Consider the following 23541-nt stretch of genomic DNA (forward strand, 5'->3'; position numbering starts at 1 on the left):
CTGCTCTGGGGGAAAGTCGTCGGGTCCGGCAGAGTTGTCTCGGGCGCGCCACCTGCAGTCGCAGTGGGCTCGTCCTCGATGATGATCGCCGGAGCCCTAGCTCTCTTTGCCGCTCTCTGGGCCAGAGTCCTAAAGAGGAACAGATTCAGGGAAAGGCAAATGAGAAGCAAGACCAACAGCAAAAACCGAAGAAATGCAAGTGCAGCAAGAGAAGCTTACTCTTCCTCATCCTCCTCGTCGGAGCTCAGCGCGGAGAAGTCGAAGCCCGGAGCACGCCCGGCGGGAGGAGGCGGGGGAGAGGCCTCCCTTGGCCGCTTGGCGGGAGCAGTGGCGGCGGTCCGGGAAGACCCTGCTCCGGCTGTCGGCACGACGTGAGTGGCGGTAGGGACTGAAGCGGTGGTCCGGCTAGACTCGGCTCCAGTTGCCGTCGCAGCATGAGGCGCTCCCGTGGCAACGGTGTTTGCCGCGGTGGAGCGCGTCACGCGGCGTGGTGACTGTTGACCCGCTTGCCGCTCCGCCATGTCACCGGCCTTGCGGAGACGCCTCCTTGGTGGGGATGGAGGCTCTGCTGCTGGTGGGCTGTCCGGAGGCAAGGAGGAGGAAGAGTCGATTTGCCACGAGCTGCCCGTATCTTCGGCGGGCTCGCTCGGCTCGGCGTCTTGCCCGGCAAGCCCCTTCTTGCCGGCAGGCTCCCCTTGATCGCCACAGCTTGCCGCTTCTGCTGCATCTGCCTCCACGGCGGTGAACTCAAACACGCCCGCGGCTACGGCAGCCACCGCCTCCTCAAGCCTGGTGGCGATGCGCGCCATCTCCGCATCGGTGGTGTCGCGGGTAAGGCCGTCCTTCTCGTCGGCACGGACTGCCACTTCCACCAAGTCGTCGAAGAACTGCTGCACGACCTCGTCGGCAGGCTCCTGCCAAGTTGGCACAATCCCGTGCGAGTCGCATTCCGACATCATTGCACGGATGCGGTCGAGCGCGAAATTGTTGCACAAAGGCACGACGCCCCCCGGCAACCTGAACACCTCGGGATGCTGGGGGTCATATTTGAACAGCTCCTGCAGCATCGCATGGAGCTCCAGAACCGTGAAGTTGTAGTTGAGGCCCGGCCGCAGCCTCATAATGTCTGCCGCGTTCTTGAACTCCCAAGTGGGCCTCCCCTGTTCCTGGAGGGGGGCGATGCGGCGGCGAAGGAAGTCCGCGCCAACGGCGCCAACAGTAAGCCTGGCAAACCTGAGGCGCAGGACCCTAGTGACAGCAATTCTCAGCCTGTCGTCCTCCGGGGCCAGGTCGCTCCAATCGCTGCTGGCACGCTGCTGGGGTTCTGCGCAGGGTGGTGAATGGCTGCGGATTCTCTTCGACAATCCAGCACCAATCCTCTCTCCACTCCTCCCACTTGCCGCGGAGCTCTCCCTCCAGATAGGTCTCCTTCTTGCCGGCCCTTGAGACCCAGGCAATTCCGCCGGATAGGGCCTCTCCTCTCTCTACTCGAGGAATGAAGAAGTGGCGGAAGAGAGCTACGTTGGGAAGGACTCCGACAAAGTTTTTGCAGAGATGTGCGAAAACCGCCATTGTCAGAACGGCGTTGGGGGTGAAGTCAAGGAGATGGAATCCATAGGTGTTCATGACATCACAAAAGAAATCAGAGAAGGGCGGGCAGAGCCCGCAATAGAAGAACAAGGCGAAGAAGGGGTACCCGTTCGGAGCCCTCTCCCGAGTGGCGGCGGGGAGAATCCTCGTGCGCGGATGCGCGCGCGTCTCCGCCGACCAGAACAGAGAGTAGTCTGCCCTCAGCTCCTCCGTGCTGAGCCTGGGGGGGAAAACGGATCGCACCTTCCGCAGCGCCGCGAGCCGCTGCGCCTCGGTCGTCTTCACGGTCTTCCCCTTGTCGGCTTTTGGAGCCATGGCGGAAGTAGTGGAGGAGGTCGACGGCGTTGGTGGTGCTAATGGCGGTGGGGGGCGGAGCGCTGCTCTCTCTCTCTGCTTTGGGAAGGCAAGAGGGCGGCGGAGATTTCCGAGATTGTGAACGGCAATGGGCGAATGGGCCAACTGCCCCCGCTTCCCCTGCTCTTAAAGGGGGAGGGGGGCGGACGTTCCGCATTTCGAGAGAAGGAACCCCCACGACCTCCCCCACGACGCTGCATTCAACGCGTGCCGTTCGGGGAGGGCGCGGTGGATACGGAGGAAGATTCGGCGTAACCTAGGCCGCGCGTGCCCGTGCACTCTTTTGGGCCTAGCCCAACAGCGCTCGGCACCGTGTCTGGCCCAGGCCCGGGGGCTCCTGTCGGTGTACTAGAGTAGGGGTACCCTTAGTACCCCGAACTCGTGCACGGGCAGTCGCAGCATCCCCGCGGCAAGGCTTGCCGGGTGACCGCCAAGACCCTCCGAGGTTCCTTCGAAGACCATTCAAGAACAAAGTACTCAAGACAAGACCCCGGCAAGAGGAGCTTGCCGGGAAGAAGACAAGACCCCGGCGAGAGGAGCTTGCCGGGAAGGCTATCAGAAGCGTCCCAAGGCCCCGGCAAGAGGAGCTTGCCGGGAAGGCCAACCAAGGCGTACCAAGAAAACTTGCCGCGGCGCCCCACGCGCCCCGGCAAGGCCCGGTGAGCGACAAGCTCCCGGACGCGACAAGACGACGACCGCGGCAAGGAGCTTGCCGCGGGAAGCCCCCACTTCGTGCCCACGCTCCAGCACACCCACCACGTGTTGCTCTGGGACCCTCCCAAGCACACGTGGCAGGAGGCTGTGCAGCGAGGAGTGCGAGGTGGCAAGCAGGCGCTGGCAAGATAACCACCGTGGCTAACGGTGGCTTCTCGAGCAAGCCCCTTTCGGTATTGTTTGGGCGACAAAGACGGGCATTTAATGCCCTTGTCCCCTGCCGTCAGGGTTAGGTATGATAGCACTGTAGCAAGTAGCTGTGCCTGCTACAGCACCTAGCTGCCCCTACTGCGGCGCCTTTTCCATTTATGCCCTTGACTCCCGTTGCCCTATGTCGGTAACCCCTTGAGCATATAAAAGGAGGCCCGAGTGCAACGGGGAGGGGGGGTTAGCCATTTACGTACACACACCCGCGAGAGAGCTTTCTCAAGGGGTTAGCCACCACACACACACACGCGAGAGAGCCTTCTCAAGGAAGCCTCGCTCGACCTCGCTAGCAGCTAGAGAGCACTGTAGCACTCCACGCCCCCGAGCTAAAAAGCAATACAATCCACAAAGCAGGAGTAGGGTTTTACGCATCCGTGCGTCCCGAACCTGGGTAAATCGCCCGCGTGTTTCACCTCGATCTGCTCTTTGCGCGACCTCCGCCCCCCGCCGAACCGAAAGGGACCCGGTCCGCCGTGTCCCATAGGTGTCCGTGGATCAGCAGCCCCGGCAGCTTGTGGCGATGGAACTTCTCCGATCGGGTGGTTGTATGCGAACGTGTGGTTTTTTTAAGGTGGGTTTGTTTTATTTTTTATCAGCACATTTTTTTAACCACCATTTTTTTCTATGCAAACGGGCATTTTGTTATGTTTTATACATGCATCCTGTGCGATAATGAACTGCATTAGTATATAGTCCTGCACTGCATCTTCTAGAATTCAGTACTGCACTTGTGTATACATGTGCATACTTCACTGTTTTTTGAGTTTATTTATTCGTGTAGGGGTAATCGGGAACTGGATTGCCATACCTCACTGCATCATGTAACGTAATGCACTGCATTGTTTACAGCTACGTACTACATCTTGTTTTTGCTTGTACCTACTGCAATCGCTGGTACGGGACGGGTAGGGAAAGGGGGGGTGGGGGGGCCCCATTTTTTTAAACTTATTGTTTTTTCTTAGTCGGCCTTGTTGGGCCTGTGTTCGGCTAGTTTAGAGACGTACTTGGGTCCAAGTCGGCCTGTGAGCACGGCTTGGTTCCCGTTTGGCTGTGTGTGCGTCCTAATGTTTAGTCCCACCTCACCCGCCGAAGGCGCGCCCGACCTATTTATAAGCGCTGGCGAGGCATACTGGTCGAACTCCTCTGTATACTTATCTAGGCGCTTATACACGGCGCTCTTAGCTATATGCTCTATGACCTATGGGCCCATGTGCAACCGGCCCCATTCACTATGGCTCAGAACGACTCCCCTTCTGTGGGTGCAGACCTATTACGAGACTGGCTGGGGCCGGTAGCACCTGGGTGGTCAATTTTTTTCCTTTCTTACCTTTTCAACGTTGGGGCGTGCACTGCTTTTTTAGTAAATCATGCGTGCACTACATTGATTTAGTTTCAGTACTGCATGTGCACGCATACCGTACTGCACATTTTCTAGGCTACATTTTTGTGCACTGCATCGGTATCATTTTTCTTCATTGTTTTTCCTCTTTCGTATCCTTTTTTCTTAGTGTACGGGTGTGCACTGCTTTTGTGCTCCTATGCGCACTGCATTCGTCATAGTTCTGTGCTGCAGGTGTACACATTTTGCACTGCGTGCATCCTCCTTTTGCCAAAAAGTCGTGACTGGCTATGCCAATGCTGCGAAAGTGCTTCTCTTTTGCTTTTTTATCATGTACTGCACTTCATCCACACATATAGTGAACTTCCTGGTACGAATTTGGAGAACTGCACACATAAAATGGTGTGTGGATTATAATTTTTCAGAGTATTATTTTTTAATGATCTGCAGTTTTGTTCGTGGGAATTGCTGCAGTCAAAGTACACCTTCTTTTTTCGTTCCTTTTTCTTTGGTAACATAAGCCTTTATTGATTGTCCTTTATTCTTGGGAACATAATTTCCATTAAGTCCCCTTTAATTTTCAGTTTTGACCTTTTTGCATTCCTCTTATATAAATGAAGGCTAACTTATACCCTTCCTTTGCATTTCATTTCTGCGCTAGCCGCAAGTTCTCTCCTTTCTCCAGCCTATTATTTTTTTTGCTTTTCTACATTTTTGTTGCGATGGCTCCAGGCCCCTGTGCGTATCTCTTTTTCTGCGGCCATGGTTGTGGTGTGCCGACGCACTGCAATTGTTCAGCTTGCTCGCAGGCCCGTCGTGCTCGTCGTGGTGGGAAGGTGTTGTGCCAAACTGGGCGAGCCGAGCAGCTTACATATGGTATAGTATTCACGGAAGGATTGGATATGGGCTAGATCAATGTTTCTGCATTCTATTCTGCCTTGACTCGGCATGGCCTTGGCTGCACGAGTCCTTTTGTCCATCAGCTTACGCCAACAGATGTGGAGACTCACTACAAGATGGTATGATACGTAGATATGATTTTTTTTCTTTGTGTTTTTTTGTATGATTCCATTGCATTCTGAACTTGCAGTATTTTAGGAATGCACTTTTTTCTTTGTTTTTTGAAGTGTACTGCAATGTGTTCTTATTTCTTGTTTTTATTTTTATGCTTGTGTGCATGTAGCTTATGTTTTAGTTTACATGGTTACAATATGTGAACTGCTTATATATTAGCTGAGCACTACATATTTCCACATTTTTCCCAATTTTTTTGGTGTGTAATACATGTAGCTAGTCTATAGTACTGCATGATAGTTCGAAGCGTACTGCATATTTGCAAGTTCCATACTGCATATTGAAATGCGTTTTATATGTACTACTCGTTGGACTGTTGTGCACTTCATCTATCGCTGTGCACAGTATGAGAATTGTACTGCTAGTTTCATTCTCAAACAGTTTTATTATTTTTTACAGAAAATTCCTAAACGAGCTGTTAGGTATGTCCGGCTCAAGAAGAAAGGAATTCTTCAAGTTGTTCTTGGTAATGGATACCTTCAACCAGCCAAGTACAATGTAGGCGTTGACGGGCGGCTGTGTCTGCACAAAGGGTGGAAGGAATTTGTCATTGATAGTGGCCTGAAGTCTGAGCAAGTTGTTGTCCTCAACTTCTTTGAACTCAAGGATCGTACGGTTAGAATCACGTTTGACGTGATTGGCTAAGGTTATGAGGTTGATTTGTAATAAGTACTTTTGCTTGTTGAACGCTTCATCTTTTTTCATGTGTTTTGTAACAAGCACTTTTGTGATCTGAACCACTTCAATTATTATCCAGTGGGAAATTTGTGTTTACATGGTTACAATATGTGAACTGCTTATATGTTAGCTGAGCACTACATGTTTCCACATTTTTTCCCAATTTGTATGGTGTGTACTACATGTAGTTAGTCTATAGTATTGCATGATAGTTCGAAGCGTACTGCATATTTGCAAGTTCCATACTGCATATTGAAATGCGTTTTATATGTACTACTCATTGGACTGCAGCGAGCTAACAGCATTTTTTACATGGTTTTTGAATCAAAATGTGTCAATGTTTTACTCAAGACTGCTATATATATATGGTATACTCTATATACCATTTTCTCTTTTACATGGTTTAGTTGAATAACTCATAGTCAACGAGAAATTTGTGTTTACACAAAATTTAAACTGATACATAAGTCATAGAGATAAGCAAACTGCTATGCATATGATTAATTTATTGTCTATTCATCTATTTGGTCGTTAACCTGCTACTTCTGCGTGGTGACTGGAGCGTGTCTAACGTCGCACTTTCTTTTGTTTTCCATGGAGGTGTTGCTGGTTCTTGTCTCTACACCTTTGTGTTTGTAGCCCCCCGCGTGCTGGTTTATGGCTGCTTTGGTTTTCCAGCGTTGTGGACTGCATCCTTCTTTGCTCCCCGCGTGCTGGTTGATGGCTGCTTTGGTTTTCCAGTGCTGTGAACTGCATCCTTCTTTGATCCCCGCGTGCTGGTTGATGGTGGTTTTTGTTTTCCAGTGCTGTGAACTGCATCCTTCTTTGCTCCTACCTTGTTTTTTGAAAGTGGTGTTGTTCTCGGTTTTTTCTGTACAACATCATTTCCTTGTGGTGGTCTTGTTGACACCGTTTCTTCATGTTCTTCGTCCTCTTCACTCTCTTCAGTCTCTTCACTCTCTTCTTCCTCTTCATCTTCATCATCTGTTTCTTCATACGCCACTGTTTTTTCAGTTTCTTCACGTTCTTCGTCCTCTTCACTCTCTTCTTCTTCCTCCTCTTCTCCATCTGCTTCTTCATAAGCCATTTCTTCTTCAGTTCTGTCATCATCTTCTTCTTTGATCTCACCTTCTTCATCTTCCTCATTTTCTGATTTTTTCTTTTTCTTTTGGGGCAGGTTCTTGAATTGTGTCTCTTCCTCTTTTTGCAGATGCTACAACGTCTCGGTTTCGTCCATTTCTTAGTGTTGTGAGTGGAATTTCTGTTTTGTTGTGCATCTACATGTCCTCGTTTTTCTTGTTCATTTCTTTTTGTACACGTCCTGGAATTGTGGCCGCTAATTTCATTACATGTCTTGCACCTTCTTATTCCCAGTGGGTGACCATCACTGTCCAGCTCAGGCTGTGGCTTACTGTTTTTGTCATCATTTTTCTCCTTGCATGCCACCTTTTTCTGGGTTGCATCTCCCCCTTTCTTCCTTCCTCTTGTGTTTGAAACAGGAGGTGGAAGAATTGTTTCTTTTTTGATAGCACCAGTTCCGATGTGTTCAGTATTTTCTACTTGCTCGGCATTATTGTCATGCTGGGATTTCTCTGCTTGCTTTAGTTTTGCTGCTTCTTCTTCTTCTTCGTTGAGCACGTCAACTTCCTCTATTAGTTCCCTCATACCAGACAACGCTCTGTGGCACCCAACGTCGGACCTTGTCACTCTGTTTGCAAGGTCCATTGCTGTTTCTGTCAGCAATTTTCTACGGCAAAAAAGCGAGGTTCCATCTGGTGTTGTTTGTTCGTAGTCTCTTATGTCAAACGTTGCATCTGATCTTGCGTTACGGGTGTATCTTTTCATGATGTACACCTCAGGAATGTTGAGTACTCTCAAATGAGAAAGCATGCATAAGACATGGACGCAGAAGAGGCCTGCAGACAAAACATGATTTTTTTGTTCTGTAAGTGAACTGCATGAAATTAGTAAACATTTTTTTTCATTATTTGTTCATTTTTTAAAGAAGTGAACTTCATTTAGTTTTGTGAATTACACATGCATATGTACTTTTAAAGTTCAGTAAGTTAGCTTTCGTGTATGACTATGAGAATCTAAATTTTTTTTGCTAGGAGTCTCACCTGTGTGTGTCCAGAGTTTGCACTCACATTCGTACACACCTTTCTCTTCATCGGTGACCACTTGGAAATTATGCCTTGCCCAGTCAAATGCATCCGATCTGTTGTAGTGGTGTACGAGATACTTTGTCGGGTTCTCAGGGCACCGTTCTGCTTTGAATGCAGTGCTACGGTAGAGTGTTTCTTTGAAATCAGCAAACACTGCCCTTGTATACACTTTCGATAGCTGAACTTCGAAGCCAAACTTTGTTGTTGTTTTTACCTCTGACTGCATGATCACAAATGCACTGTTATGATCCAGAGAAATGAAAAAATTGTTTGTTTTTGTAGTCATATTTTTAAGCAGTTTTTTATTGACATTTTGTTTACCTCATTTGCTACTGTCTCTGCGTGCTCGACGGCCTTCCTGGTCTGAATGCACTTGTCCACCTGCTGAGCAAACATATGGAGATCATGCTTCTCCCTGACAGAAATTTTCTTCAGTATGCGGTTCATGCTCTCGCTTCTCTGTGTGGAAGTCATCTAAGCACAGAAAATTTCCTTGTAGTAAGCTGAGATCCACTCATGCCTATCATCCCACAGTGAATTCATCACTTCGTCATCTTGCAAGTTGTACCTCTGAATGAGGTTCTTCCATGCTCGTTCAAATTCTGACGGCATTAGTGGGTGGTTCAGCACTGCATTAAGTTCGTCCTTGAGCTTCTCGTGCGCCTTATACAGGAAGGCGAGGTGGTCCTTGTACTTCTTCATGATATGCCACCGACACAGCTTATGCAGAGTTTGTGGGAGGATAGTTTTTAAGCTTCCTTCATCGAAGAACACTGGTCTGAGAAGAGACAAACAGTGTTTTTTTATTAAGTTGTTTGTGTGTTTGCAAGATAGGTGGAAGAAATATAAGTGCACAAAACAAAACAAAACGTAAGTATGCAGGTGTTTTTTATTTTTTGTACCTGTGAGCATGCAGATTGGCGGCTTGTTGTTCATACACCTCAGAAAGGTTTTGAAAACCCACTCAAATGATGGTATTGTTTCATCTCGCACGAGTGCAACAGCAAATATGGTGCTCTGTAGATGATGGTTCACCCCCAGCGGCATGTGGAATTTGTTAGTTTTATACATCGTGTCAAATGTAACGCAGTCTCCAAAATCTTCATACGATCCTCTGCAACTTGCATTCACCCAAAAGACGTTTCTTACACGGTTATCTGCATCAACGTCATAATCATAGAAGAACTCTGGGTTTATCTTTTGCATTTTCTTGAAGAAATTCAGAAGTTTCTTGACATCATCTTCAGACTCTTCTCTGGCAAACTTCTGTTTCCTGCATTTTTAGAGACAATGCAAACTTATCTCACCAAATAGGGAATAATTACAGACAGAATGCTCAAGAGATATGCTCTCTTACGTGCTTACCTGTTTACCCAGTCGCGGCTAGTATGTCCCATGTACTGCAGACCACAGGACATACGCGACAGCGTCGACATCATCTGAGCATGTGTGTGGTTGTCCAGTTGCATGTCTTTCACTAACTGGTCTATCAAAGGATCGTCTTTTTTGTGCGATCGGATGTGCAAAAGCATCCCGGGGCTTTCCAGCATCTTGTGATTGTGGTTGAGTTGAACCATTTCTATCACAAATTTGCCATCCTTCCTTTTTTTGACTCTAATCTTTGCTTTGCAGCCAATCCTTTTTGATGTCTTCTGACGTACCCGGTGATAATCTGACACAGCCTGCTTGTGGACCCCTTCTCTTGAGCAGACAATGTAGGCATTTGTCCTGTGTTTTGCCCTCTTGCATGTACCAAACCCTGCACACCTTGCATAATTGTTGTAAAAGTCTCATGCCTTGTCGTACGTGGTGAATTTCATTCCAGCAGCAGGTACGAGGTTCAGCGGCATGTTTTTATCCTGCATTAATTGAAATGCTATATGAGAAAATTTGTTTTGTTCTGTTTTTTGAATACGAGGAGTGCATACAAGTTTAATAAAGCATTTGCAATGTTCCTAGCCAAAGCTCACAAGAAATATCAGTGTGCACTGCAATGTTATCTGAATGGACTACAACTATTTATTTTTTTCAGACCATAAACTTACATGTGTGTAGAGTCGTTCGCCTGATGGTGTTTGCAGCTCGCCGGGTTGTATTGGACATGGCGAGGTTATAGCAGATGTGTGTAGTTGAGGATCTCGCGGCGGTAACAGTGACACTACTAGGAAAAGGGCTACTAATGGCGCACCAGTTTTGCCTACTAATGGTGCATCACTGGTGCGCCATTAGTATCACGCCACTAGTATTTTTTACTAATGGCGCACCACTGGTGCGCCATTAGTATCTGGTATACTAATGGCGCACCACTGGTGCGCCATTAGTATAGGCCACGGTGCGCCATTAGTATAGGCCACTGGTGCGCCATTAGTATAGGCCACGGTGCGCCATTAGTATTTTTGAATTTTGAAGGCGGGAAAATAGTAGTGGCGCACCGTCTAACCCCCACCGTGCGCCATTGCTATTTTTGAATTTTGAATTTGGATCTGGATTGTGATTTTTTTGCCCATTTTTTGCTCGTTTTTTTGCTCGTTTTTTGGCACGATATTATTTCAAATTTTGTTCCTGTTTTTGGATCTTGTACGTTCTTTTGCCGTGTTCTTTTGCCGGAGAGGAGTTCGCCGGAGAGGAGGAGGAGGTCAGCGGAGAGGCGCTCGCCTACATCGCCGGAGAGGAGTTCACTGAAGCATCGGAGAGGAGGAAGGAGAAACCATGAGGGAATGGGAGGAGAGGAGGGAGGAGGAGCTCACCGGAGAGGAGGGAGGGGAAACCGTGAGGGGAGGGGAGGAGAGGAGAGGAGAGGAGGGAGGAGGAGGTCCCCGGAGAGGAGGAGGTCGCCGGAGAGGAGGAGGAGGAGGTCGTCGGAGAGGAGGAGGAGGTCGCCGGAGAGGAGGTGGAGGTCGCCGGAGAGGAGGAGGAGGTCGCCGGAGAGGAGGAGGAGGAGGTCGCCGGAGAGGAGGAGGGTAGTATGGTGGAGGAGAGAAGGGAAGATGGAGTGGAGGAGAGGAGGAGATGGAGTGGAGTAGAGGAGGAGATGGAGTGGAGGAGAGGTGGAGTGGAGGAGGTGCGCCCAGCCATATATACGGCATAGTAATGGCGCACCGTGGGCAGGTGCGCCATTACTAACTTTTTTTTATTTTTTTGATTTATTTTGAATTTTGAAGGCGGGAAGATACTAATGGCGCACCATGGGTAGGTGCGCCATTAGTAACTTTTATTTTTATTTTTTGACTTATTTTGAATTTTGAAGGCGGGAAGATACTAATGGCGCACCATGGGCAGGTGCGCCATTAGTAAGTTTGAATTTTTTTGAATTTTTTTGCCTCTCCAGATCTTAAAAGCCCCGTATCTTTTTTTCTGTTAGGTTTTTGAGGATTTTGAAAATGTTTAACGAGGTTCCCCCGATTAAATTCGGATGTAACTTTTCGAGTAGATGATTTTTCATATAAAAAACTTTTTCATCCGAGTTCGTACGCAAAAGTTATGCCCATTTTTACAAATTCTCGAGAGATTTTGCAAAAAAGTCGAAAATTCATGTTTGTAAATTTTGCTAACAACTAGACCACATATCACATAGGAATCTTATTTTCTTTTATTTTGTTGACATTTCTATCATTTTCTTTTTTTGAAACTAAAAAGGCGGTCCACGGGGGTGGGGGGGGTGCATTCGGGCGAATGTTTGGGCCAAGTTACTAATGGCGCACCGTGGCATGGTGCGCCATTTCTAGTTCAACTAGTAATGGCGCACCACCCCACGGTGCGCCATTAGTAGTTTTGAAAAATGTTAATTTTTTGTTTACTAATGGCGCACCGTGGATGTGGTGCGCCATTACTAGTTCAACTTGTAATGGCGCACCACTCCCATGGTGCGTCATTAGTAGTTTTGAAAATTTTTTAAAAAAATTTTACTAATGGCGCACCGTGGACGTGGTGCGCCATTAGTATTTGCACACTAATGGCGCACCAACACATGGTGCGCCATTACTATATAGTAATGGCGCACCACATGTCTGGTGCGCCATTAGTGTCAATTCCATCTATAGCCCTTTTCCTAGTAGTGTGAGGAGGATTTGTACCTGCTGTTTACTTTTGACCGAGGCACCGTTGGTGGCCGCAGTGTCGAAGTTGATGCAGCGGTCTGGTTGGAGCTCTGTTTTTCGGTGCAGCAGGTGGACGCTGAGCTCTGTTTTGGGGTGCGGCAGGTGGACGTGGTGGTAATCCAGTGTCGTGACGATGTCTCGGTGGATTGGTTTGAAAATTTTGGAGCAGTGGCACATCATCATAGACATAATCATCATCTGCTACAACATCGTGTTCAACTGCGTCATCATTGTCTGTTCGGACATGCTGTCCAAACGTAGTGAACTCGTGCTTATACTCTGGGTTGAGAACTGTTATCGGCTCATCTTCATCGTCATCGTCTTCATCATCGCGTTGTTGAGTGCCTTCCCAGACGAATGTGACATCATCGTCATCTTCAACTACATCTTCGTCATGTGAAAAATCTTCTTGTGGAGAGTACTGCACCCTATTTGTCGTCGTGAAGAATCCACGAGGAATCTCAGGGGTAACCCAGCCAGTATCTCTTTCAGAAGAATATCCACTCTTCTGAAAGTTGTTGTTCTCAGTGCTGTCAATTATGCGCGGCATTTTGTATCTGCTGAACGTCATCTCCTGCACACAAAATGACCGAGCTGCATTGTCAGGTTAAATGAACTGAATCATGCGAACTGCAATGTGTTCAAAATGGTACTGCTGAAGCATTGCATGGTGACTGCATCACCCCGCAAGGTGAACTGAAGCAACCGCACTGCATCATTATCTGTAATGAACCTATACAAGCGTACTGCATTTTTCCCCACAACAAACTGAAGCAACCGCACTGCATAGGTTTTGTACTGCATAATTGCGTGCTGTACTGCTTGTACTACTTTGTCTATGATAACTACATTGAGATGGTTGAGGAAGTGTATTGCTTACCTTGTGATGCAGTGATTCCTTTTGTTTACAGGAGGAAGTTCCCTTCTCCTCCGCCTGCACAACTTTCACGTTCGCCCGTGCAGTCCACTTGCCCTTCAGAAGTTCATGGGCGGTCTGGACGTTGCTCAAGGTGAACGGGGAAGGAGGATTTGCTCTGAAGGTCGATGCAGACTTATTCCAAGAAGCTACCGTGGATGAAGCAACCTTGCGCACACTCCTCCTTGCTCGAATTGGTTTGATGTCGAGGCAGCACCAATCCACATCTGATGAAGTACAGCTAATTGCAAGCCCGGAGGAGTTCGGTGGCGGTGCTACCGAGCTGCTGCCGTGGAAGAAGGCCGATAGGCTGGTGTTGCTCGATGTCTGCCGCGGAAGAAGGCCGAGAGGCGACGGGCGGCATCGCTGCCTGGCCGTCGCCACGGAAGAAGGCCGGGAGGGGAGGGGCGGCATCACTGCCGGCCGCTGCCGCGGAAGAAGGCCGGGAGGGGAAGGGCGGCGTCGCTCCCAGGCCGCCGCCACAGGAGAAAGCGGGGAGGGAAGGGGCGGCATCGCTCCCAGGCCGCCGCCGCGGAAGAAGGCCGGGAGGGGAGGGGCGGCGGCTCGCCCAGGCCGCTACCGTGGTAGAAGGCCGGGAGGGGAGGGGCGGCGGCTCGCCTAGGCCGCTGCCGCGGTAGAAGGCCGGGAGGGGAGGGGCAGCGGCACGATCTTGGTGGTGTGCAGAATAAGGCGTTTTGGTGTGCAGAATAAGGTCTTAAGGGGTCTTATCATAATAGACCCACCCTATATATATATATATGTTGCTGTTCTAAGAATGATCATGATGCCCTCATGTCTGTATTTTATTTTTATCGACACCTCTATCTCTAAACATGTGGAATATTTTTTGATTTCGGCTTTCTCTTGAGGCCAAGCGAGGTCTAATCTTGGGGGAGTTGATACGTCCATTTTGCATCATGCTTTTATATCGATATTTATTGCACTATGGGCTGTTATTACACATTATGTCATAATACTTATGCCTATTCTCTCTTATTTTGCAAGGTTTACATGAAGAGGGAGAGTGCCGACAGCTGGGATTCTAGGCTGGAAAAGGAGCAAATATTAGAGACCTATTATGCACAGCTCCAAAGGCCCTGAAACTTCACGGAAGCTATTTCCAGAATATATAAAAAATACCGATCGCAAGAAGTTCCAGAGGGGGGGCACACCCTGGCCACGAGGGTGGGGGGCGCCCTACCCCCCTGGGCGCCCCCTGCCTCGTGGGCTCCCTGGTGGCCCTTCGATGCCTATCTTCTTCTATATGGAGTATTTCGTTGAGGAAAAAATCAGAAGCAAGCTTTCGGGACGAGACTCCGCCGCCACGAGGTGGAACCTTGGCGGAACCAATCTAGGGCTCTGGTGGAGCTGTTTTGCCGAGGAATCTTCCCTCCGGGAGGGGGAAATCATCACCATCGTCATCACCAACGATCCTCTCATCGAGAGGGGGTCAATATCCATCAACATCTTCACCAGCACCATCTCATCTCAAACCCTAGTTCATCTCTTATATCCAATCTTTGTATCCAAACCTCAGATTGGTACCTGTGGGTTGCTAGTAATGTTGATTACTCCTTGTAGTTGATGCTAGTTGGTTTATTTGGTGGAAGATCATATGTTCAGATCCATTATGCATATTAATACTCCTCTGATTATGAACATGAATATGCTTTGTGGGTAGTTACGTTTGTTCCTGAAGACATGGGAGAAGTCTTGCTATTAGTAGTCATGTGAATTTGGTATTCGTTCGATATTTTGATAAGATGTATGTTGCCATCCCTCTAGTGGTGTCATCTGAACGTCGACTACATGACACTTCACCATTGTTTGGGCCTAGGGGGAGGCATTGGGAAGTAATAAGTAGATGGTGGGTTGCTAGAGTGACAGAAGTTTAAACCCTAGTTTATGTGTTGCTTCGTAAGGTGCTGATTTGGATCCATATGCTTCATGCTATGGTTGGGTTTACCTTAATACTTCTGTTGTAGTTGCGGATGCTTGCAATAGGGGTTAATCATAAGTGGGATGCTTGTCCATGTAAGGGCAGTACCCAAGCACCGGTCCACCCACATATCAAATTATCAAAGTACCGAACGCGAATCATATGAACGTGATGAAAACTAGCTTGACGATAATTCACATGTGTCCTCGGGAGCGCTTTCCTTCATATAAGAGTTTTTCCAGGCTTGTGCTTTGCTAAAAAGGACTGGGCCATCTTGCTACACCTTATTTACTTTTATTACTTGCTACTCGTTACAAATTACCTTATCACAAAACTATCTGATACCGATAATTTCAGTGCTTGCAGAGAATACCTTACTGAAAACTGCTTATCATTTCCTTCTGCTCCTTGTTGGGTTCGACACTCTTACTTATCAAAAAGGCTACAATAGATCCCCTATACTTGTGGGTGATCAAGGATGTCACCCTCAAGTAGCTCATCCACTCGACCAACGACGTCAGGGGCAAGAGGAAGCACCACCGTGCACACGCGCCCCACTGCGACCTGCTACGCGAGGCGTGCTAGCTCACGACCACCCCTCCATCGTCGGCTTGCACGGTATCGCGTGGGACCCTGGCACCGGGCAGTGCAACCTCGTCTTGGAGCACGTCGGCCCGAACCTCGGTCACGTCCTGCATGGTCGCCGTGGGCCGTTCACGAAGGACGAGACACGTCACGTCATGCGGCAGCGCCGGTAGGATGCATGAGCGCGGCATCGTCCACCGAGACATCAAGCTCGGAAACGTCCTTGTCAGCAGCGAGGGCGCAGTGAAGATATGCGACCTTGGGCTGGACGTGTCCATGGGCCGGCACGCGTTGGTACATGGCTCCAGAGATGCTCCTGGGGAAGCTGGACTATGACTAGCTCGTGGACGCATGGTCGCTCGGCTGCGTCATGGCGGAGCTGCTCACCTGAGAGCCTCTGTTCCCGGGACACAATCTCCGGCGTGCTGGGCGGCGCTGGGCAGCATCGCGACAGCCGGCTACGGGAGCTGTTCCCCGAGGAGTGCCTGTCGCACGAAGGGTTCGAGGTTTTAGACGGGCTCCTCAAGTGCGATCCCGACGAGCGTCTGCCTACGGCCGGGGCGCTCCAGTGCCCGTGGTTCACTGGCACCGCCGACGTCCCTCCTTCTACTCCGTAGGATCCGTGCTCTACAACCATTCTACTACATCATCGCTTTCTAGTCCTTGAGCGCACAAGATAATGTAAACGAGTAATACTATACTATGTACAGGACAGGGGATGCTCGCTCGTGATGGGAGAGCCGCCGGAGAAGGAAGGCGACTCTCCACGGAGTCTGTTAGGCCAACTCCACCGCGCGACCTCATCTTGTCCGGGTGCGTCCCTTTCAGATAGAACGGACAAATAGCGCGGCCCAACGCGCGGCCCCAAACGGACAAATGTCCGGATTCTGTCCGTTTTCGACTCATCCACGGCCCAAACTTGCGCCGAGTTTGGGTGAAATGGACATCGCGCGGACGGGCTCGCCACACGCCCTTGTCCCCCCATGGCCCGCCTGTCAGGGACACTAGCAGTCCCTTCGCTTCCAATGCTTCCACCCCCTCTCCCCGCTCCGCCCTGCCACCGGCACCGCCGCTATTCGCCGGTCACCTCCTCACCGTGCAGCCCCCGGCCATCCATACGAAACCACGCCTCGACATGGCCGATTACTTTGCGAACACCCTACTCTTCAAACCGGATAAATTCCGTCACCGTTTTCAAATGGCAAGGCATGTGTTCAATTGTATCCAAGAGGGAGTGGTTGATCATGACCCATACTTCGAGTGCAAGACAGATGCCCTTGGCAAGCTTGGATTCTCCTCTTACCAGAAATGCACCGCGGCCATCCGCATGCTTGCATATGGAATTCCAGGCGATCTGGTGGATGAGTATGTGCGTATGAGTGAGACAACATGTCTGATGTCAATGTACAAGTTCTGCCAAGCTGTGATCGAGGTGTTTGGCCCGGAGTACTTGAGGCAGCCAACTACCACTGATACAGAGAGATTGTTGGCGACCAACACAGCTAGAGGCTTTTCAGACATGCTTGGCAGCATAGATTGTATGCACTGGGAGTGGAAGAACTGTCCATTTGCTTGGCAGGGCCAGTACAAGGAGCATGTCAAAGCATGCACTGTAATATTAGAAGTGGTGGCTTCGCAGGATCTTTGGATATGGCATTCTTTCTTCGGCATGGCAGGTTCTCACAATGATATCAACGTGCTGCAGCGTTCTCCAGTCTTCGCAAGGCTTGCAGAAGGCCACTCCCCACCTGCCAACTTTGAGATCAACAGCCACCAATACAACAAGGGATACTATCTAGCTGATGGTATATATCCTCAGTGGTTAACTTTTGTGAAGACAATCTCGAAACCCCAAGATGAGAAGAGAAAGTTATTAGCCCAAATGCAAGAGAGTGCTAGAAAGGATGTGGAACGTGCTTTTGGTGTGCTTCAATCCCAATGGGGTATCGTTCGAAACCCTGCACTGTCATGGGATGAAACGAAGCTTTGGGAGGTGATGACTGCTTGTGTAATCATGCACAACATGATCGTCGAGGACGAGCGTGATGAGAGTATCTTCGACCAAGGATTTGATTATCAAGGTGAAAATGTTGAGCCCCTGCACCAAGAACCAGCCACATTTGAACAATTTGTCCAATTCCATCGTGAGCTGCGTGGTTGGCACACTCATTTGGATCTTCAAAATGACTTGGTTGAGCACGTGTGGGATCACATTGGCAACCAATAGATGTATTGGTTCATTTTATGTTCATTCCAGAGAATTTCGATTTGGTTGTAAAACTATTTTATTAGAGACAATTTTGATTGGGTTGTAAAACTATTTTTATTTTTAGACAATTAATATTTGGACGTGCAAACTAGTTTTGATATGAAAATATGGGCATTTTTTGCCCTGGCGGACAGGATGGGCAAGCGGATGCGGCCGTGCGCTGGGCGCACGACCACCGCATCCCAGGACAGGTCCGGACACAACCCGATCGCCCTAAGGACAAAATCCGGCCAAACCGGACATCCGTTTGGGGTCGCATAGTGGAGCTGGCCTTAGAGCATCTTCAGCCGCGCCCCCAACAGGCCTCCCATGCGTTTTTTTGTCGCTGGCGCCTAAAAAACGGCCCAGTCGTGTCCTCAGGAGCCCTTTTTGGCCGGTTTGGGCCGAAACTGGCGCCGGCGGCCCAGACCGAACCCGGCGCGCTGGGGGTCGCCTAGGGGCGCCGGGGAACGCATTTTTGGCGCGAACGGGATGGGCCCGCTGAGTCAGCGAGACGTTGTTTCGTTGTCCTTATCACCTCGGTTCCCGCGGGAATCAATGCCAAGGCTGCCGCGCTGCCGTGCTGGTTAGCCTCCATTGATGCCTCACGAGCGGCGTGATGTCTACTACACAACCTTCTTCTTGTAGATGTTTTTGGGCCTCCAAGTGAAGAGGTTCGTAGGACAGTAGCAAATTTCCCTCAATTGGATGACCTAAGGTTTATCAATCGGTGGGAGGCGTAGGATGAAGATGGTCTCTCTCAAACAACCCTGCAACCAAATAACAAAGAGTCTCTTGTGTCCCCAACACACCCAATACAATGGTAAATTGTATAGGTGCACTAGTTCGGCGAAGAGATGGTGATTCAAGTGCAATATGGATGGTAGATAATGGTTTTTGTAATCTGAAAATATAAAAACAGCAAGGTAACTAATGATAAAAGTGAGCACAAACGGTATTGCAATGTGTTGAAACAAGGCCTAGGGTTCATACTTTCACTAGTGTAAGTTCTCTCAACAATAATAACATAATTGGATCATATAACTACCCCTCAACATGCAACAAAGAGTCACTCCAAAGTCACTAATAGCGGAGACAAACGAAGAGATTATGGTAGGGTACCGTGATGGGTAACGTAGTAATTTCAAAAAAATTCCTACACACACGCAAGATCGTGGTGATGCATAGAAATGAGAGGGGAGAGTGTTGTCCACTTACCCTCAATGACCGAAAGCGGAAGCGTTAGCACAACGCGGTTGATGTAGTCGTACGTCTTCACGATCCGACCGATCAAGTACCGAACGTACTGCACCTCCGAGTTCAGCACACATTTAGCCCGATGACGTCCCTCGAACTCCGATCCAGCCGAGTGTTGAGGGAGAGTTCCGTCAGCACGACGGCGTGGTGACAATGTTGATGTTCTACCAACGCAGGGCTTCGCCTAAGCACCGCTACAATATTATCGAGGTGGACTATGGTGGAGGGGGGCACCGCACACGACTAAGAGATCAATGATCAATTGTTGTGTCTTTAGGGTGTCCCCCTGCCCCCGTATATACAGGAGTAAGGGGGGGTGTGGCCGGCCAAGGGAGGGGGCGCGCCAGGAGGAGTCCTACTCCCACACTAGGAGTAGGACTCCCCCCTTTCCTAGTTGGATTAGGACTTGAGGGGGAAGGAGTGGAGGAGAAGGAACGAAGGGGGGGGGGGCGTCGCTCCCTTCCCCTTGTCCTATTCGGACTAGGGGGGAGGGGCGCGCGGCCAGCCCTTTGCCTCCTCTCCTCTCTTCCACCTAGGCCCACTAAGGCCCATTTGGTTCCCGGGGGGTTCCGGTAACCTCTCGGTACTCCGGTAAAATCCCGATTTTACCCGGAACACTTCCGATATCCAAACATAGGCTTACAATATATCAATCTTCATGTCTCGACCATTTCGATACTCCTCGTCATGTCCGCGATCACATCCGGGACTCCGAACAACCTTCGGTACATCAAAACATATAAACTCATAATATAACTGTCATCGTAACGTTAAGCGTGCGGACCCTACGGGTTCGAGAACTATGTAGACATGACCGAGACACGTCTCCGGTCAATAACCAATAGCGGAATCTGGATGCTCATATTGGCTCCTATATATTCTACGAAGATCTTTATCGGTCAGACCACATAACAACATACATTGTTCCCTTTGTCATCGGTATGTTACTTGCCCGAGATTCGATCGTCGGTATCCCAATACCTAGTTCAATCTCGTTACCGGCAAGTCTCTTTACTCGTTCCGTAATACATCATCCCGCAACTAACTCATTAGTTGCAATGCTTGCAAGGCTTAAGTGATGTGCATTAGCGAGACGGCCCAGAGATACCTCTCTGACAATCGGAGTGACAAATCCTAATCTCCAAATACGCCAACCCAACAAGTACCTTCGGAGACACCTGTAGAGCACCTTTATAATCACCTAGTTATGTTGTGACGTTTGGTAGCACACAAAGTGTTCCTCCGGTAAATGGGAGTTGCATAATCTCATAGTCATAGGAACATGTATAAGTCATGAAGAAAGCAATAACAACATACTAAACGATCGTGTGCTAAGCTAACGTAATGGGTCATGTCAATCACATCATTCTCCTAATGATGTGATCCCGTTAATCAAATGACAACCCATGTCAATGGCTAGGAAACTTAACTATCTTTGATCAACGAGCTAGTCAAGTAGAGGCATACTAGTGACACTCTGTTTGTCTATGTATTCACACATGTATTATGTTTCCGGTTAATACAATTCTAGCATGAATAATAAACATTTATCATGATATAAGGAAATAAATAATAACTTTATTATTGCCTCTAGGGCATATTTCCTTCAGTCTCCCACTTGCACTAGAGTCAATAATCTAGATTACACAAGAATGATTCTAACACCCATGGAGCCTTGGTGCTAATCATGTTTTGCTCATGGAAGAGGCTTAGTTAACGGGTCTGCAACATTCATATCCGTATGTATCTTGCAAATTTCTATGTCTCCCACCTGGACTAGATCCTGGATGGAATTGAAGCGTCTCTTGATGTGCTTGGTTCTCTTGTGAAATCTGGATTCCTTTGCTAAGGCAATTGCTCAAGTATTGTCACAAAAGATTTCCATTGGACGCGATGCACTAAGTATGACACCTAGATCAGATATGAACTCCTTCATCTAGACTCCTTCATTTGCTGCTTCTGAAGTAGCTACGTACTCCGCTTCACATGTAGATCCCGCCACGATGCTTTGTTTAGAACTGCACCAACTGACAGCTCCACCGTTCAATGTAAACACGTATCCGGTTTGCGATTTAGAATCGTCCGGATCAGTGTCAAAGCTTGCATCCACGTAACCATTTACGATCAGTTCTTTGTCACCTCCATAAACGAGAAACATATCCTTAGGCATTTTCAGGTACTTCAGGATGTTCTTGACCGCTGTCCAGTGATCCACTCCTGGATTACTTTGGTACATCCCTGCTAGACTTATAGCAAGGCACACATCAGGTCTGGTACACATTATTGCATACATGATAGAGCCTATGGCTGAAGCATAGGGAACATCTTTCATTTTCTCTCTATCTTCTGTAGTGGTCGGGCATTGAGTCTTACTCAACTTCACACCTTGTAACACATGCAAGAACCCTTTCTTTGCTTGATCCATTTTGAACTTCTTCAAAACTTTGTCAAGGTATGTGCTTTGTGAAAGTCCAATTAAGCGTCTTGATCTATCTCTATAGATCTTAATGCCCAATATATAAGCAGCTTCACCGAGGTCTTTCATTGAAAAACTCTTATTCAAGTATCCCTTTATGCTATCCAGAAATTCTATATCATTTCCAATCAGCAATATGTCATCCACATATAATATCAGAAATGCTACAGAGCTCCCACTCACTTTCTTGTAAATACAGGCTTCTCCAAATGTCTGTATAAAACCAAATGCTTTGATCACACTATCAAAGCGTTTATTTCAACTCCGAGAGGCTTGCACCAGTCCATAAATGGATCGCAGGAGCTTGCACACTTTGTTAGCTCCCTTTGGATAGAAAAAACCTTCCGGTTGCATCATATACAACTCTTCTTCTAGAAATCCATTCAAGAATGCAGTTTTCACATCCATCTGCCATATTTCATAATCATAAAATGCGGCAATTGCTAACATGATTCGGACAGACTTAAGCATCGCTACGGGTGAGAAGGTCTCATCGTAGTCAATCCCTTGAACTTGTCGAAAACCTTTCGCAACAAGTCGAGCTTTGTAGACAGTAACATTACCGTCAGCGTCAGTATTCTTCTTGAAGATACATTTATTCTCAATTGCTTGCCGATCAACGGGCACGTCAACCAAAGTCCACACTTTGTTCTCATACATGGATCCCATCTCAGATTTCATGGCTTCAAGCCATTTTGCGGAATCTGGGCTCACCATCGCTTCTTCATAGTTCGTAGGTTCATCATGATCTAATAGCATGACTTCCAGAACATGATTACCGTACCACTCTGGTGTGGATCTTACTCTGGTTGATCTACGAAGATCAGTAGCAACTTGATATGATGTTTCATGATCATCATCATTATTAACTTCCTCACTAGTTGGTGTAGGTGTCACAGAAACCGATTTCTGTGATGTACTACTTTCTAATAAGGGAGCAGGTACAGTTACCCCATCAAGTTCTACTTTCCTCCCACTCACTTCTTTCGAGAGAAACTCCTTCTCTAGAAAGGATCCATTCTTACCAACGAATGTCTTGCCTTCGGATCTGTGATAGAAGGTGTACCCAACAGTCTCCTTTGGGTATCCTATGAAGACACATTTCTCCAATTTGGGTTCGAGCTTATCAGGTTGAAGCTTTTTCACATAAGCATCGCAGCCCCAAACTTTCAAAAACGACAACTTTGGTTTCTTGCCAAACCATAGTTCATTAGGCGTCGTCTCGAGGGATTTCGATGGTGCCCTATTTAATGTGAATGCGCCCGTCTCTAAAGCATAACCCCACAATGATAGCGGTAAATCTGTAAGAGACATCATAGATCGCACCATATCTAGTAAAGTACGATTACGACGTTTGGACACACCATTACGCTGTGGTGTTCCGGGTGGCGTGAGTTGCGAAACTATTCCGCATTGTTTCAAATGTAGACCAAACTCGTAACTCAAATATTATCCTCCACGGTCAGATCGTAGAAACTTTATTTTCTTGTTACGATGATTTTCAACTTCACTCTGAAATTCTTTGAACTTTTCAAATGTTTCAGACTTATGCTTCATCAAGTACATATACCCATATCTGCTTAAATCATCTGTGAAGGTGAGAAAATAACGATATCCACCACGAGCCTCAACATTCATCGGACCACATACATCTGTATGTATGATTTCCAACAAATTTGTTGCTCTCTCCATAGTACCGGAGAACTGCGTTTTAGTCATCTTGCCCATGAGGCACGGTTCGCAAGTACCAAGTGATTCATAATCAAGTGGTTCCAAAAGTCCATCAGTATGGAGTTTCTTCATGCGCTTTGTACCGATATGACCTAAACGGCAGTGCCACAAATAAGTTGCATTATCATTATCAACTCTGCATCTTTTGGCTTCAACATTATCAATATGTGT

The 23541-nt window shown here is 48.1% G+C and overlaps 1 protein-coding gene and 1 pseudogene across 1 annotated transcript; both read left to right on the forward strand.

Annotated features, from left to right (window-relative positions):
• Nucleotides 1-15551: 15551 nt before the first annotated feature.
• LOC147986669 (putative cyclin-dependent kinase F-2) lies at nucleotides 15552-16275 on the forward strand (annotated as a pseudogene).
• A 581-nt stretch (nucleotides 16276-16856) lies between these two features.
• Nucleotides 16857-17885, forward strand: LOC147986670 (uncharacterized). Its single transcript, XM_087542107.1, has one exon. It carries the CDS (start codon nucleotides 16857-16859, stop codon nucleotides 17883-17885), a length of 1029 nt encoding a protein of 342 aa, XP_087398233.1.
• Nucleotides 17886-23541: the final 5656 nt, after the last annotated feature.

The sequence above is a fragment of the Triticum urartu genome, chromosome 2A (assembly GCF_056163025.1).
Source record: "Triticum urartu cultivar PI428250 chromosome 2A, HENAU_Tu73, whole genome shotgun sequence".
Lineage (NCBI taxonomy): Eukaryota > Viridiplantae > Streptophyta > Magnoliopsida > Poales > Poaceae > Triticum > Triticum urartu.